General features: G+C 44.1%; 3 protein-coding genes across 3 annotated transcripts; all 3 read right to left on the bottom strand.

Moving 5' to 3' along the window:
• Positions 1-1,337: 1,337 nt before the first annotated feature.
• Positions 1,338-7,602, bottom strand: LOC140775013 (probable LRR receptor-like serine/threonine-protein kinase At1g74360). Its single transcript, XM_073118233.1, has 5 exons — positions 5,863-7,602; positions 5,058-5,074; positions 4,232-4,363; positions 1,851-4,141; positions 1,338-1,584 (listed from the first exon to the last, which is right to left on the bottom strand). The coding sequence occupies exons 1-4, from the start codon at positions 6,507-6,509 to the stop codon at positions 1,899-1,901; spliced, it is 3,039 nt and encodes a 1,012-aa protein (XP_072974334.1). The 5' UTR covers positions 6,510-7,602; the 3' UTR covers positions 1,338-1,584; positions 1,851-1,898.
• A 2,332-nt stretch (positions 7,603-9,934) lies between these two features.
• Positions 9,935-12,478, bottom strand: LOC140772937 (probable LRR receptor-like serine/threonine-protein kinase At1g74360). The gene is made up of 2 exons (XM_073115199.1): positions 12,368-12,478; positions 9,935-12,276 (listed from the first exon to the last, which is right to left on the bottom strand). Exons 1-2 carry the CDS (start codon positions 12,432-12,434, stop codon positions 10,034-10,036), a joined length of 2,310 nt encoding a protein of 769 aa, XP_072971300.1. The 5' UTR covers positions 12,435-12,478; the 3' UTR covers positions 9,935-10,033.
• A 1,038-nt stretch (positions 12,479-13,516) lies between these two features.
• LOC140772938 (probable LRR receptor-like serine/threonine-protein kinase At1g74360) lies at positions 13,517-16,241 on the bottom strand. Its single transcript, XM_073115200.1, has one exon. The coding sequence runs from the start codon at positions 15,554-15,556 to the stop codon at positions 13,517-13,519; it is 2,040 nt and encodes a 679-aa protein (XP_072971301.1). The 5' UTR covers positions 15,557-16,241.
• Positions 16,242-16,375: the final 134 nt, after the last annotated feature.

The raw sequence follows: 16,375 nt of genomic DNA, 5'->3' as shown, positions 1-16,375 counted from the left end.
AGCCAGCTGAATGAAGCTCCTTAATTTCCAAAAAAAAAAAAAAGATTTTATCAACCTTTCAGATGGAGACTTCACCGGTCTTGCACCATAGATAGGATTGGTATCAAAAGAATGAAAAGAATGTTTTGCTTTCAGATATAAACCTGAAAATTACTTAAATGAATTAATATTTTCCTTAAAAATAAATTCATTGAACTCGAATTTGATACTACTATTGAAATTCAAACACATTATTCATGTGCATGCCGAGAGAGAGAGACAGAAGAAGAGTTCACCGTGTACCTAAAACACCCTCTTTTCATTTTCCCAAATTCTTAACATCATATGTTGTACCTTTAGCATCCGTAAATTTTGTCATCATGCCAAGAAGATATGGGTGAATTTCTAATTTAAATTCATGAAAATTAAAAAAAAAAAATATATATATATATATATATATATATATATTACTCACTTATACTTTGGTATAAAATTATTTTATTTTAAATCGCTTCACTACTTTATACTTTTGATTAATGTGAAATTGTTAATTCTTCATCTGAATTAAAAGTGGCAATGCCTAAGACGTTTAGAAACTGTTGAGCATCTATAGTCTCATTAATTTTTTAATTTTTATGGACTAAAATGATGCGCTATCATCACATAGAAAATAAGAAATGAGTTGAAACTATCTCTAATGATATATAGAAGAATGGTGCTCTTCTCAGCGTTCCTATAACCTTTTTTCATCTAATTTTTTTCTTTTTTGTAATAAGTTATATCTGCTCCCACATCCTAGCTCTTAAAAATAAGCAAGAACTTCCTCAATAATATTTTCCAATATATCTAGATGCTCACACTAGATGAGGTTGGAGAACTCTCAGAGTTAGAGAGGTGGACACCAATGACTGAACAGTTACGTTGCATGAGATGTTAGGCCAGCGACACGGGAGCGAGTTCGACACTGGAACATGTCTGACTTGTTCCACCTTGCATACTCGTCGTGGGATGCAAAGAAACATATAAACCCTAGGGAATGAGCCTAACAAGAGATGTACTAATGCAGAGTAATAAAACTTAAGACAAGTACTCGCAAACACATGATATTTCACATAGAAAACCCCATAAAGCTAGAGTAAAAAATCACGTATACTTTTTGAGATTTACTAATGCATAACAAGAGATGTACTAATGCAGAATAATAAAACTTAAGACAAGTAATTCGAAACACATGATATTTCACATAGAAAACCCCACAAAGCTAGAGTAAAATATCAGGTATACTTTTTGAGATTGAACAAGTCACTAATATTAAATGTAGTAGTTATAAGATCAATACTTATATTACTAAATACAATCCCTACGAAGGTTTTCAAATTCAGTAACATTTAAGTTTGATGCTACAATCTTAGTGATTTTGAGACAGAATCTTAAAAGATATAAAATAGACAAGACATATAGAAATATGTACAACACATTTTGCCATGAATTCTCTCGAAGCTGTGATGATGGTCGTCCGCTGCTATAAAAAGGCCAAGAGCAACCTCAAAACATTGCATATCTGTCTTAGAAAAATTCGTGATTTGCATGTGTGTTGATCGCCTCCTGGAAAGAAAATTCTCAGTCATATTTAATCTTAATATGTTAGAACCATTTTAAATGCCTAGTATACAAAAATTTCTCAATCATATAACCAATTTAGGACAATTATAATCGCACTTTAAAAGCCTATCTTTTTTTCCTTTAGGTTTCTTCCTAAAATGTTCATATATACATTTTGGACAATACTTGTATCTATGTGTACATATGTGAAATCTAATAGATACATCAATAAATTCATCATATATTACACTTTTTGCAATATATCTTACTGGTGCTTTGGAGGAAGTGCTTGAGCATGACGACGACTTCCTTTATCACTAACTCCGGTGATCACTCGACCTTGTTACGAAATTCTCGATTGTAAGAATACGACAAGCTATGGAAACAGGGGTGCGGATCCCGAGGCAAATGACGAAGGAGGCGACGCCGAAGACGAGGAAGGAGACGATGAAGGGGATCCAGAATCCAACTTTGCTTCGCGAGGTCCCCCGGTAGACGGTAGATGAGTTGCCGAAGGTCGGGGGCGGGGGAGGATAGGAGCTACGAGAGCTATAGGAGATGAGGGGGTCGCCGATGAAGCTGTCGTTGCCGAAGGTCGCGATCTGGCCAGTGTCGGGGACAACACCGGAGAGGAGCGGGTTGTCGGAGACGTTGAACTGATTCAGCTCGGAGAGCTGGTTTAGGCTCACTGGGAGCTCGCCGGAGAAGTTGTTCCTAGAGAGATCCAAGCCGTTGAGGCACCGGAGCGAGCCGATCTCCGAAGGGATTTGGCCGGAGAAGAGATTGCAGGAGACATTGAGGACGACGAGCGGGAGGGAGGCAATCTCTGCCGGGAGATTGCCGGAGAGCTGGTTGCCATCAAGATAGAGGAGTCTAAGGAATTGCATCTTGCCGATCTCCTGCGGCACCTCGCCGGAGAGTATGTTTCCGGTGAGCTGGAGGTACCCGGAGAACGGTACGGTTCTCACTTGCGAGTTGGAGCTCGCGCAGGTCGGGAAATAATCATATCCCTTCAAGATTCGATCCCACGTTGTCTGACATCTCTTCGGATTCAGCAGCGTATAGATGAAGCTAAACGGCGGGTAATTCACCGGGATCCACCGTGTCATCGACTGGCACTTGCCGGATAAGCTGCCGACGGAAATACCTCGGCGATTCGCCTGGAAAGTTGGATTCGGATCTCTTCCTATTCGCGAGATCTCCGACGGGATCCGGCCAGAGATCTTGTTCCCGGCGAGGTTGAGCCAGAGCAAGCTGCTACAGTTCCCCATCTCCGGTGGGATCTCGCCAGAGAGTCGGTTGTTCGCCAGCATCAGCCAGAGGAGCGATCTGAGCTTCCCTAGCTCCGGCGGGATCCTGCCGGTGAGCCTATTATAAGAGAGATCCAACATCTGCAACCCCGCGATGCTACCAAACTCCGGCGGAATGCTCCCAGAAAAATTATTATACGCTAACGTCAAATACTTAATCTTCGGCATCGCCGCGATCTCAACGGGGAGCTCGCCGGAGAAGTTGTTGAAGCTGAGATCCAGCGTGAAGAGATCCGGCAGCTTCAGTATCCCGGAGCTCTCGATTCCTCCGCTGTAGTAGTTCTCATGGAGCGTCAGCGATTGTAACGCAACGAATCTTCCAAAGATCCCCTGCATCTCGTGGCCAAAGTTATTCTTGCTGAGATCGAGAAAGACTAGCTCTTTGCAATTGAGAAGCTTCTCCGGTATCTTCCTATCGAATCTGTTGCTCCCCAAGAAGAGCTTTCTCAGCTTAGAGAGGTCGCTGATTCCGGAAGGGATCGCGCCAGAGAAGTTATTATTCCACAGGTTCAAGAGCTCCAGCTTCGAGCAGTTAGCGATCGATTCCGGCAGGTCGCCGACGAGATTGTTCGACGATAGGTCCAAGATTTCCAGCGAGCAATTCGACGGAAACGTCTCCGATAAGATCTCCCCGGTCAGATTGTTCTCCGCCACCGAGAATTCCCGTAGCTTAGCGAAACCCTTCCAGATTTCTCGGGTGAATATATTGGTGCTCAGGTCGAGGTACTGGAGATTCGGGCACTCGTCGAAGGAACCGGTGATCTCGCCGGTGAAGTTGTTCGCGGAGATATTTAGCAGGACGAGGTTCGCGCACATTGCCTGGAATTTCCCCCTGATCTCTCCCTCGAATCGGTTCGACGTAAGGTCGACGACCTGCAGATTGACTAGTCCGGTGAGGTTGAGTTCCCCGCCGAGGAGGTTGTGGGAGATGTTGAGGTATCGAAGCCCGCCGCATTCGTTAAGGTCCTTCGGAAGGCGGCCGTCAATGGTGTTCTCCGACAGGTCTAGACGCTCAAGCTCAGTGAGGTTGGAAAGCCCCACGAACATCGGGCCGGAGATGCTCGAGTTGGAGAGGTCGATGCCGGTGACCCGGCCGTCGTCATTGCACGTGACGCCGGGCCACCGGCACGGGGTGGGGTCCGCCTCGTTCCACCGCGCATACCCGCCGCTGTATATCTTGTTATTGCTCTGGAGGAAGCGCTTGAGCTTAACGACAACCTCCTTATCACCAAGTCCGGCGATCCCCCGACCTAATTACAAAATTCGCGCCGCTTACGAAAGCAACAACTACATTATGCAAAAAGAAGAAGAAGAAGAAGAAGAAGGTAAATTTAATGTACCAGCGAGAAGGATTAAGAAGAGTAACACAACAATACGGCTTGAGAACCCGGCTTCCTTCTCCGACATGTCCCAGCTCCTGCGACCTTCTATAATCCTCAACCAGTAAAACCAACAAGCTCTCTTCCAAGAATCTTATCAAATCCCAAGCTAAGAAGCAAGGTCTGTTCTTCTTTCCTCTCCTCCTCAGATTTCTTCGGTTGAATATTTGATTTGATTTTTTTTTCGAGCAACCTCAAAATCCAAGACCAAAAAATTCCACCAGGGAAAAACGAATGCTTTCCTGTCAATTTCGCGCCATGCGGAGGCTCTGCCCTTCCGATGGTCAAGGTTTGCCTTCATTCTTCAGACATTTTAACAGCAATAACTTTTTGGTAGAAATTTTATACTTGAAATTAAGCTATGCTATGCTATGTCTCTCTTTTATCTTTTACTCAAGCCCTAGGATTAGGGGTGAAAACGGGTTGGATTAAGCTATGCTATGGTCAAGGTTTGCCTAAATAAATCGGACAAATTGCTGATTTGAGAATGATGTCGGATTTTGAAGCATTTTTTCCTAGAGTGGACTCAAAATCAATCCAAAGGACTTTTTGCAATCAAGTTTGCGGTTTGTTTTTTTATTAACAAATATATGCTCTAGTATGTACTGTGTATAAAAACTATGTGTATTTAAAATACTTATTCATTATATAAAATATATGTACTCACTTCTCCAAAATCTATTATTACCAATTAAAAAAATAATTGTAATTAAATTGTAAAAGCCTCGATTCTATGTTCCGTACAGATACTCTATTTGGTCATCCATCTGAAAAAGATATTAGGAACCTTTCAAATGGAGATTTCTGCACCATTAAAGGTCAACACCGGATAGAGAGCCATACCAATATAGAATAATAAAATTTACATATACACAATAGTTAAGTAAAAAACCCCCATAAAGCTAGGGTAAAAAAAAAATAAAAAAAAATCATGTATACTCTTTAAGATACTTATAGACTATTAATCGATCCCATCATTAATGATCTTGCTCGACCGCCCCTCGATGTATAACTTTTCACGACCAGTTTCTAATTTTAGTAACTCTTAACATTGATATCTTAGTGAATCTAAGATATGAAATCCAAAATATAAGAAGTAGTTCTCATGAATCCCTCAGCCCCCAAGCTTTCAAGATAGGATAAAAGACATATCTACCGATTAAATCAAAAGTTTCTTATATATCTTCCCCATAAAAGATTAAGAATGCCTCAAAATATTGCATATCAACGTTAGACAAATTCACGGTTTGTAGTGCATTTGAAATGCCTCCTATAAAGAAAATTCTCTATCATATTTAATCTTAATAGGTTAAAACCATCTTCAAACGCCTGATATACATATATTTTCTATCATATTCATATACGTTCCAATCGATGATTGCTAATACATAGATCTTCAAACCGCACTTTTAAAAATCCTTCTTTTTTAAAGTTTCTTTCTAAGATCTTCACTAGACTTATGTATGCTAATACTTGAAATTTAGATACTTTTATAAGTTCATCATATATTATACATATTATCAATTAAAATAAAGGTTTGCTGGTGCTTTGGAGGAAGTGCTTGAGCATGACGACAACTTCCTTGTCACTACCTCCGGTGATCCCCTGACCTTGGTACAAAATTTCCGATTGTAGGAATACGAATGACTATGAAAATGGGAGTGCGGATTCTGAGGCAGAGGACGAAGGAGGCGACCCCGAAGGCGAGGAAGGAGACGGTAAAGGGGATCCAGAATGCAACCGTGGTCCGCGAGGTCCGCCGGCGGACGGTAGATGAGTCGTCGGAGGACGGGGGCGGGGGATGATAGGAGCTAAAGGAGCTGTAGGAGATGAAGGGGTCGCCCATGAAGGAGCCGTTGCCGAAGGTTGACATCTGGCCGGTATCGGGGACGATGCCGGAGAGGAGTGGGTTGAAGGAGACATTAAACACGTCCATCTCGGAGAGCTTGTTTAGGCTAGTTGGGAGATCTCCGGAAAAGTTGTTCCTGGAGAGATCCATGGCGACGAGGCACTGGAGCGAGCCGATCTCCGATGGGATCTGCCCGGAGAAGAGGTTGTTGGAGACGTCGAGGACGACTAGCGAGAGGGAGGCGATCTCGACCGGAAGGGGGCCGGAGAGCCGATTGTTGCCGAGGACGAGGAGGTTGAGGAACCGCATCTTACTGATCTTTGGCGGCACCTCGCCGGACAGTAGGTTTCCGGTGAGTTTGAGGTAGCCGGAGACCGTTAGGGTACTCATCTGTGAGTTGGTGTTCACGCAGATGGGGATGATACCATATCCCTTCAAGATTTTATCCCAAAATGTCTGACAGCTCTTCGGAGTCAGCAGCGTATAGACGAAGTTAAGCACCTGGCCATTCGGCGGGAACCACCGCTTTAACGACAGGCACTCGCCGGAACTACCCACTAATGTACTGATGGAGAAGGTTGGGTTGAGATATGGGGCACTGTGTGTATTATGCGAATTCCACGACGAGACTATCACCCACCTTTTCTTAACATGTAGATACTGCCGCGAGTGCTCAGCCGAGCACCAAAAAAGCACGGGGACGATGGCGATTCAAGTGGACGAGAATTGGCTGACCTCTACTTGGCATACAGACCATTAGAAGGATATGGAAGTTAAGGCCAAAATCGCAACGACACTGTGGATGATCTGGAAATAGAGAAACGCCGTAACCTTCTGAGGAGGTAGGCTAAGCCTGAGGGTAATCGCCGGGAAGGTGCTAGCTATGGCCAGAGAATATGCAAAGCGCGAGGAGGCTCCTAAGGAAGCTACGACTAGGGGGCAGGCCAAATGGAACGCCCTGGATAAGGGCTGGGTAAAGCTTAATACAGATGGGTACTACGACGCAGCGGACATTCAAGGTGGTGCCGGAATGGTGCTGCGGGATGATGAGGGCAAGGTGTTGCAGCTCGCGTGGGAACCGTGTCCTATTATGGCAGCCATATGCGCGGAAGCTTGGGCGGCGAGGTTTGGTCTCAGGTTGGTGGACAAGGAGTGTCAGTTGATACTAGAGACAGACTCCCGAGAGCTCGCCAATTTCCTTCGCAGTGAGTCGAGCCCTCCTTGGCGCATTAGAAATATGGTAGACGAATGTAAAACTTTGCTGAGAGAATGTAGAGTGTGGAGAGTTTCTAATGTGTATAGAGAAGCGAATAGAGTGGCAGACTGGGCAGCTAACCGCGGGAAGGTGGCTGGGTCCACTGTAAGTTTGGGTCTGGCGGAGCTTGTCCCCTCAGACTTATGTAACATCTTGAGTACGGAAACCCGGGTTAGCTAGCTAACCTGGGTTAAGCCAGCTGAATGAAGCTCCTTAATTTAAAAAAGAAAAGAAAAAGATGTTATCAACCTTTCAGATGGAGACTTCTCCGGTCTTGCACCATAGATAGGATTGGTATCAAAAGAACGAAAGGAATCTTTTGCTTTCAGATATAAACCTGAAAATTACTTAAATGAATTAATATATTCCTTAAAAATAAATTCATTGAACTCTAATTTGATACTAGTATTGAAATTCAAACACATTATTCATGTGCATGCCGAGAGAGAGAGAGACAGAAGAAGAGTTCACCGTGTACATAAAAATTCTTTCTTCAACCTCTTTTTCTGTCTTTCAACTTTGTACTATTATCTTTTTACATCAATCTTGGAAATAGGATTATAGTATATAGTCGTTAGGATCACTTTGAAATTTCGAAACACAGTTGACTGCTAATTAGTCGACTACAGCTAATTAGTCTAAACCATCCCTGCCTAAATACTTACTTCAGTGACTTGTTAAAACTTCATTATGGGAACCAAAATCTCTATCTAATCTTGTTTTTCAAATGGCGTGTCAAACATTGCTTGCTAATGCTACCCGTTTCACATTATTATAGTACGTCAATAGAATAAATAATTTTGTTGTTACGTAGTCTTAATGTGCTTATGTATTTGTGGGGCCTGAGCCAATTAATTATCCACTATTTTGGAGGAGGATTTTATACAAGTGGGTGAAACCAAGGTCAATAGCTTATCTCATATACGAGGAGAAAAATGAAACTGGTATACCAGTCGCTAGAAATAACACCTTGGAAATCTAAGTTATAGGTGAGAAAAATTTGTAATTAATGGAGGAATATATCAGTATGGAAACTAGATTAACTTAATATGAGTGTAATGGGCCTTGTTTAATATTCCATATTAGCTCCTGCTTTTAGTTCAAATTAAACTGGGTGTCCATGAGAGTTCTCAGATACTTCATTTTTGACAACAAGAAGCAATCTTTCTTAGCTTCAATTCTTTGTCACTTAACAGTAACTGATGAGGTGCTTTTATTATTATTCGATATTGCAGACGCTTAACCTATTTATAATAGTGAATAACCACTTAAAAGAAGAGAAGCTTTAATTATTTTGGTTGGAAAAATTGTTGGTTAACTATTTCTTCCCGTGAACAGTCAAAGCATTTGTTTAGATAAAATAAAATTAACTGCCAAAAGTCAAAATTTTATTAGGTAAAAAATAAATATAGAGAGTCAAACATAGCCAGAAGACCAGTGTGTATGTAGGCGTGTGTGTGTGTGTAAATTGAGTTGGCAAATATTTTTTACCCTAAAACACCTAAAGCCCAAATAAAACTTTGTGCTCATATATATCATCAATATTTTCAAAATAGTCAATATTAAACTTACTCTCATTTAATTATTTTACAGCTAATTTTTATTTACTTTTATTTCATAAATTTAAATAAGTAAATATATGGTAATGTTTCATTGAGCTTGGGCTCTATAGTTATCCAACAGCACCCTCTTTTCATCTTCCCAAATTCATAACATCATAGGTTGTACCTTTAGTATCCGTAAATTTCTAGTATGGGGTGAAGAAATGGACGACTTTTGTCATCATGCCAAGAAGATATGGGTGAATTTCTAATTTAAATTCATGAAAATAAAAAAATATATATATATTTTACTCACTTATACTTTGGTATAAAATTATTTTAATTATTTTATTTTAAATCACTTAACTACTTTATACTTTTGATTAATGTGAAATTGTTAAGTCTTCGTCTGAATTAAAAGTGGCAATGCCTAAGACGTTTAGAAATTGTTGAGCATCTATAGTCTCACTAATTTTTTAATTTTTATGGACTAAAATGATGCTCTATCGTCACATATAAAATAAGAAATGAGTTGAAACTATCTCTAATGATGTACTAATGATGATGTATAGATGAATGGTGCTCTTCTCAGCGTTCCTATAACCTCTTTTTATTTTTTGTTGTTGTAATAAGTTATATCCACTCCCATATCGTAGCTCTTAAAAATAAGCAAGAACTTCCTCAACAATATTTTCCAATATATCTAGATGCTCACACTAGATGAGGTTGGAGAACTCTCAGAGTTAGAGAGGCTGACATCGGTGACCGAGTAGTTACGTTGCATGTGATGTTAGGCCTTCGACACGGGAACGAGTCTGACTCATTCCAACTCGCATACTCGTTATGAGACACAAAGAAATATATAAACCGTAGGGAATGAGTTTAACAAGAGATGTACTAATGCAGAGTAATAAAAATTTCCTTTAGATTTCTTCCTAAAATTTTAATATATACATTTTGGACAATACTTGTATCTATGTGTACATATGTGAAATCTAATAGATACATCAATAAATTCATCATATATTACACATATTATTCAGTTACAAATTTTTTGCAATATATCTTACTGGTGCTTTGGAGGAAGTGCTGGAGCATGACGACGACTTCCTTTATCACTAACTCCGGTGATCACTCGACCTTGTTACGAAATTTACGATTGTAAGAATACGACTAGCTATGGAAACAGGGGTGCGGATCCTGAGGCAAATGACGAAGGAGGCGACGCCGAAGACGAGGAAGGAGACGATGAAGGGGATCCAGAATCCAACTTTGCTTCGCGAGGTCCCCCGGTAGACGGTAGATGAGTTGCCGAAGGTCGGGGGCGGGGGAGGATAGGAGCTACGAGAACTATAGGAGATGAGGGGGTCGCCGAGGAAGCTGTCGTTGTCGAAGGTCGCCAACTGTCCAGTCTCGGGGACAACACCGGAGAGAAGCGGGTTGTAGGAGATGTTGAACTTGCTCAGCTCAGAAAGTTGGTTCAAGCTCATCGGGAACTCGCCGGAGAAGTTGTTCCTAGAGAGATCCAAGCTGTTGAGGCACCGGAGCGAGCCGATCTCCGAAGGGATTTGGCCGGAGAAGAGATTGCAGGAGACATTGAGGACGACTAGCGAGAGGGAGGCGATCTCGACCGGCAGGGGGCCGGAGAGCTGGTTGCCATCAAGATAGAGGAGTCTAAGGAATTGCATCTTGCCGATCTCCTGCGGCACCTCGCCGGAGAGTACGTTTCCGGTGAGCTGGAGGTACCCGGAGAACGGTACGGTTCTCACTTGCGAGTTGGAGCTCGCGCAGGTCGGGAAATAATCATATCCCTTCAAGATTCGATCCCACGTTGTCTGACATCTCTTCGGATTCAGCAGCGTATAGATGAAGCTAAACGGCGGGTAATTCACCGGGATCCACCGTGTCATCGACTGGCACTGGCCGGATAAGCTGCCGACAGAAATACCTCGGCGATTCGCCTGGAAAGTTGGATTCGGATCTCTTCCTATTCGCGAGATCTCCGACGGGATCCGGCCAGAGATCTTGTTCTCGGCGAGGTTGAGCCAGAGCAAGCTGCTACAGTTCCCCATCTCCGGTGGGATCTCGCCAGAGAGTCGGTTGTTCGCCAGCATCAGCCAGAGGAGCGATCTGAGCTTCCCTAGCTCCGGCGGGATCCTGCCGGTGAGCCTATTATAAGAGAGATCCAACATCTGCAACCCCGCGATGCTACCAAACTCCGGCGGAATGCTCCCAGAAAAATTATTATACGCTAACATCAAGTACTTAATCTTCGGCATCGCCGCGATCTCAACGGGGAGCTCGCCGGAGAAGTTGTTGAAGCTGAGATCCAGCGTGAAGAGGTCCGGCAGCTTCAGGATCCCGGAGCTCTCGATTCCTCCGCTGTAGTAGTTCTCTTGGAGCGTCAGCGATTGTAACGTAACGAGTCTTCCAAAGATCCCCTGCATCTCGTGGCCAAAATTATTCTTGCTGAGATCAAGATAGACTAGCTCTTTGCAATTGGGAAGATCCTCTGGTATCTTCCTATCGAATCTGTTGCTCCCCAAGAAGAGCTTTCTCAGCTTAGAGAGCTCGCCGATGCCGGAAGGGATCGCGCCAGAGAAGTTATTATTCCACAGGTTCAAGAGCTCCAGCTTCGAGCAGTTGGCGATCGATTCCGGCAGGTCGCCGACGAGATTGTTCGACGAGAGGTCCAAGAATTCCAGCGAGCAATTCGACGGAAACGTCTCCGATAAGATCTCCCCGGTCAGATTGTTCTCCGCCACCGAGAATTCCCGTAGCTTAGCGAACCCCTTCCAGATTTCTCCCGTGAACTTATTGGTGCTCAGGTCGAGGTACTGGAGATTCGGGCACTCATCGAAGGAACCGGTGATCTCACCTGTGAAGTTGTTAGCGGAGATATTTAGCAGGACGAGGTTCGCGCACATTGCCTGGAATTTCCTCCTGATCTCTCCCTCGAATCGGTTCGACGTAAGGTCGACGACCCGCAGATTGACTAGTCCGGTGAGGTTCAGTTCCTCGTCGAGGAGGTTCTGGGAGAGGTTGAGGTATCGAAGCCCGCCGCATTGGTTAAGGTCCGGTGGAAGGCCGCCGTCAATGGTATTGTCCGATAGGTCTAGACGCTCAAGCTCTGTGAGGTTGGAGAACCCCACGAACATCGGGCCAGAGATGCTCGAGTTGGAGAGGTCGATGCCGGTGACCCGTTCATCGTCATTGCACGTGACGCCGGGCCACCGGCACGGGGTGGGATCCGCCTCGTTCCACCGCGCATACCCGCCGCTGTATATCTTGTTATTGCTCTGGAGGAAGCGCTTGAGCTTAACGACAACCTCCTTATCACCAAGTCCGGCGATCCCCCGACCTAATTACAAAATTCGCGCCGCTTACGAAAGCAACAACTACATTTATGCAAGAAGAAGAAGAAGAAGAAGAAGAAGGTGAATTTAATGTACCAGCGAGAAGGATTAAGAAGAGGAATACAACAACATGGCTTATGAACCCGGCTTCCTTCTCCGACATGTCCCAGCTCCTGCTACCATCTAAAACCAACAAGCTCTCTTCCAAGAATCTTATCAAATCCCAAGCTAAGAAGCAAGGTCTGTTCTTCTTTCCTCTCCTCCTCAGATTTCTTCGGTTGAATATTTGATTTGATTTTTTTTTAGAGCAACCTCAAAATCCAAGACCAGAAAATTCCACCAGGGAAAAACGAATGCTTTTCAAATGCTTTCCTGTCAATTTCGCGCCATGCGGAGGCTCTGCCCTTCCGATGGTCAAGGTTTGCCTTCATTCTTCAGACATTTTAACAGCAATAACTTTTTGGTAGAAATTTTATACTTGAAATTAAGCTATGCTATGCTATTTCTCTCTTTTTATCTTTTACTCAAGCCCTAGGATTACGAGTGAAAATGGGTAGGATTAACTTCAATCCAACCGGCTATCCAACTTGACTCGGATCGAATTCGGATAAAAAATTTATATCCGATTCGGATATGGATTCGAATATGGATATAATTTTTGAAAAAAATTCGGATTCGGATATTGGTCGAATATATTTTTTAGATTCGGATAAGGATATCGTATATCCGTTTATCCATATATTTTTTAAAATAATTTATAGTTTTTAGTTTACTTATTTAAATAGTAAATATTAATATTGTTACTAATAATACGTTATATATTATTTATAGATATTAATTTCTCTAATTTTACATAAAAGATTAAGAATGCCTCAAAATATTGCATATCAACATTAGACAAATTCACGGTTTGTAGTGCATTTGAAATGCCTCCTATGAAGAAAATTCTCTATCATACTTAATCTTAATAGGTTAAAACCATCTTCAAACGCCTGATATACATAAATTTTCTATCATATACGTTCCAATCGATGATTGCTAATACATAGATCTTCAAACCGCACTTTTAAAAACCCTTCTTTTTTAAAGTTTCCTTCTAAGATCTTCACTATACTTATGTATGCTAATACTTGAAATTTAGATACTTTTATAAGTTCATCATATATTATACATATTATCAATTAAAATAAAGGTTTGCTGATGCTTTGGAGGAAGTGCTTGAGCATGACGACAACTTCCTTGTCACTACCTCCGGTGGTCCCCTGACCTTGGTACAAAATTTCCGATTGTAGGAATACGAATGACTATGAAAATAGGAGTGCGGATTCTGAGGCAGAGGACGAAGGAGGCGACCCCGAAGGCGAGGAAGGAGACGGTAAAGGGGATCCAGAATGCAACCGTGGTCCGCGAGGTCCGCCGGCGGACGGTAGATGAGTCGTCGGAGGACGGGGGCGGGGGATGGTAGGAGCTAAAGGAGCTGTAGGAGATGAGGGGGTCGCCCATGAAGGAGCCGTTGCCGAAGGTTGACATCTGGCCGGTATCGGGGACGATGCCGGAGAGGAGTGGGTTGAAGGAGACATTAAACACGTCCATCTCGGAGAGCTTGTTTAGGCTAGTTGGGAGATCTCCGGAAAAGTTGTTCCTGGAGAGATCCATGGCGACGAGGCACTGGAGCGAGCCGATCTCCGATGGGATCTGGCCGGAGAAGAGGTTGTTGGAGACGTCGAGGTCGACTAGCGAGAGGGAGGCGATCTCGACCGGAAGGGGGCCGGAGAGCCGATTGTTGCCGAGGTGGAGGAGGTTGAGGAACCGCATCTTACTGATCTTTGGCGGCACCTCGCCGGACAGTAGGTTTCCGGTGAGTTTGAGGTAGCCGGAGACCGTTAGAGTACTCATCTGTGAGTTGGTGTTCTCGCAGATGGAGATGATACCATATCCCTTCAAGATTTTATCCCAATATGTCTGACAGCTCTTCGGAGTCAGCAGCGTATAGACGAAGTTAAGCACCTGGCCATTCGGCGGGAACCACCGCTTTAACGACAGGCACTCGCCGGAACTAGCGACAACGCTATTATCCCGGCGGTTCGCCTGGAAAGTTGGATTTGGATCTCTTCCTATTCGCCAGATCTCCGACGGGATCAGGCCAGAGATCTTGTTCCCCTCGAGGTTGACCCAGAGCAAGCTGCTACAGTTCCCGATCTCCGGTGGGATCTCGCCAGAGAGCTGATTGTTCGCTAGCATCAGCCAGAGGAGCGATCTGAGCTTCCCCAACTCCGGCGGGATCCTGCCGGTGAGCCTATTATAAGAGAGATCCAACATCTGCAACCCCGCGATGCTACCAAACTCCGGCGGAATGCTCCCGGAAAAGTTATTATACGCTAACATCAAGTACTTAATCTTCGGCATCGCCGCAATTTCGATGGGGAGCTCGCCAGAGAAGTTGTTAAAGCTGAGGTCCAGCCTAAAGAGCTCCGGCAGCTTCAGGACCCCAGAGCTCTCGATTCCTCCGATGTACCCGTTCTCGTGGAGCATCAACAATCCTAACGTAACTAATCTTCCAAAGATCCCTTGTATCTCCCCGCCAAAGTTATTCTTGCTGAGATCGAGAAAGACTAGCTCTTTGCAATTGAGAAGCTTCTCCGGTATCTTCCTATCGAATCTGTTGCTCCCCAAGAAGAGCTTTCTCAGCTTAGAGAGGTCGCTGATTCCGGAAGGGATCGCGCCAGAGAAGTTATTATTCCACAGGTTCAAGAGCTCCAGCTTCGAGCAGTTGGCGATCGATTCCGGCAGGTCGCCGATGAGATTGTTCGACGATAGGTCCAAGATTTCCAGCGAGCAATTCGGCGGAAACGTCTCCGATAAGATCTCCCCGGTCAGATTGTTATCCGCCATCGAGAATTCCCGGAGCTTAGCTAACCCCTTCCGGATTTCTCCGGTGAACTTGTTCGTGCTCAGGTCGAGGTACTGGAGATTCGGGCACTCATCGAAGGAACCGCTGATCTCACCGGTGAAGTTGTTCGCGGAGATATTTAGCAGGACGAGGTTCGCGCACATTGCCTGGAATTTCCCCCTGATCTCTCCCTCGAATCGGTTCGACGTAAGGTCGACGACCCGCAGATTGACTAGTCCGGTGAGGTTGAGTTCCCCGCCGAGGAGGTTGTGGGAGAGGTTGAGGTATCGAAGCCCGCCGCATTGGTTAAGGTCCGGTGGAAGGCCGCCTTCAATGGTGTTTTCCGATAGGTCTAGATGCTCAAGCTCGGTGAGGTCGGAGAACCCCACGAACATCGTACCGGAGATGCTAGAGTTGGAGATGTCGATGCCGGTGACCAGGCCGTCGTCATTGCATGTAACGCCGGACCACCGACACGGGGAGGGATCCGCCTCGTTCCACCCGGAGTAGCGGCCGTAATATATCGGATTGTTTCTCTGGAGGAAGTGCTTGAGATTGACGACAACTTCCTTATCACTAAGTCCAGTGATCCCCCGACCTTGTTACAAAATTCAAGACTGTAAGAATAACGAACGGCTACGGAAAACAACAACAACTACATGATGCAAGAAGAAGAAGAAGGTGAATTTAATGTACCAGCGAGAAGGATTAAGAAGAGGAATGCAACAACAATGGCTCGAGAACCCGGCTTCCTTCTCCGACACGTCCCAGCTCCTGCTACCATCTATAATCCTCAACCAGTAAAACCAACGATCTTTCTTCCAAGAATCTGATCAAATCCCAAGCCAAGAAGCAAAGGTGCGTTGACTCTTGTTCTATCTCCTCAGTAGAATATTTGACATGAGTTGATTTGTACTCTCTACCAGTCAAAATCCATGACCAGAAAATTCCACCAGGGAAAAAACAAATTGCGTTGGTCAAAGGTTGTCTTTAGTCTTGAGATCCAAAGCAAGAACTTGTGATAGAAATTCTATATCTGAAATTAAGCTATGCTACAACCCAATGGGTTTCAATGTTTCGTATTAGGTGACGTCTCTTTTTATCTTTTACTTGGTCCAGAGTTCCACTCTTGGATCTTGGTTCTAAAAAACAAAATGCCTTCAATGTTCCGAACATAGAACAGTAAATCCATTGACTACTACTTAGTTGATTAC

This window comes from Typha angustifolia, chromosome 13, assembly GCF_048772165.1.
Source record: "Typha angustifolia cultivar Huaian chromosome 13, ASM4877216v1, whole genome shotgun sequence".
Taxonomy (NCBI): domain Eukaryota; kingdom Viridiplantae; phylum Streptophyta; class Magnoliopsida; order Poales; family Typhaceae; genus Typha; species Typha angustifolia.
The sequence above is the reverse complement of the archived record's forward strand: the minus strand, read 5'-3'. Positions and strand labels throughout refer to the sequence as shown.

Excerpts from the sequence above, each read along its gene's own strand:
- LOC140772937 (XM_073115199.1), bottom strand. The coding sequence starts at position 12,434 with ATGTCGGAGAAGGAAGCCGGGTTCATAAGCCATGTTGTTGTATTCCTC. Across the intron at positions 12,277-12,367 it reads CTTCTTAATCCTTCTCGCTG|GTCGGGGGATCGCCGGACTT; the intron begins GTACATTAAATT and ends TTTTGTAATTAG.
- LOC140772938 (XM_073115200.1), bottom strand. The coding sequence starts at position 15,556 with ATGTTCGTGGGGTTCTCCGACCTCACCGAGCTTGAGCATCTAGACCTA.
- LOC140775013 (XM_073118233.1), bottom strand. The coding sequence starts at position 6,509 with ATGAGTACCCTAACGGTCTCCGGCTACCTCAAACTCACCGGAAACCTA. Across the intron at positions 4,142-4,231 it reads CTTCTTAATCCTTCTCGCTG|GTCGGGGGATCGCCGGACTT; the intron begins GTACATTAAATT and ends TTTTGTAATTAG.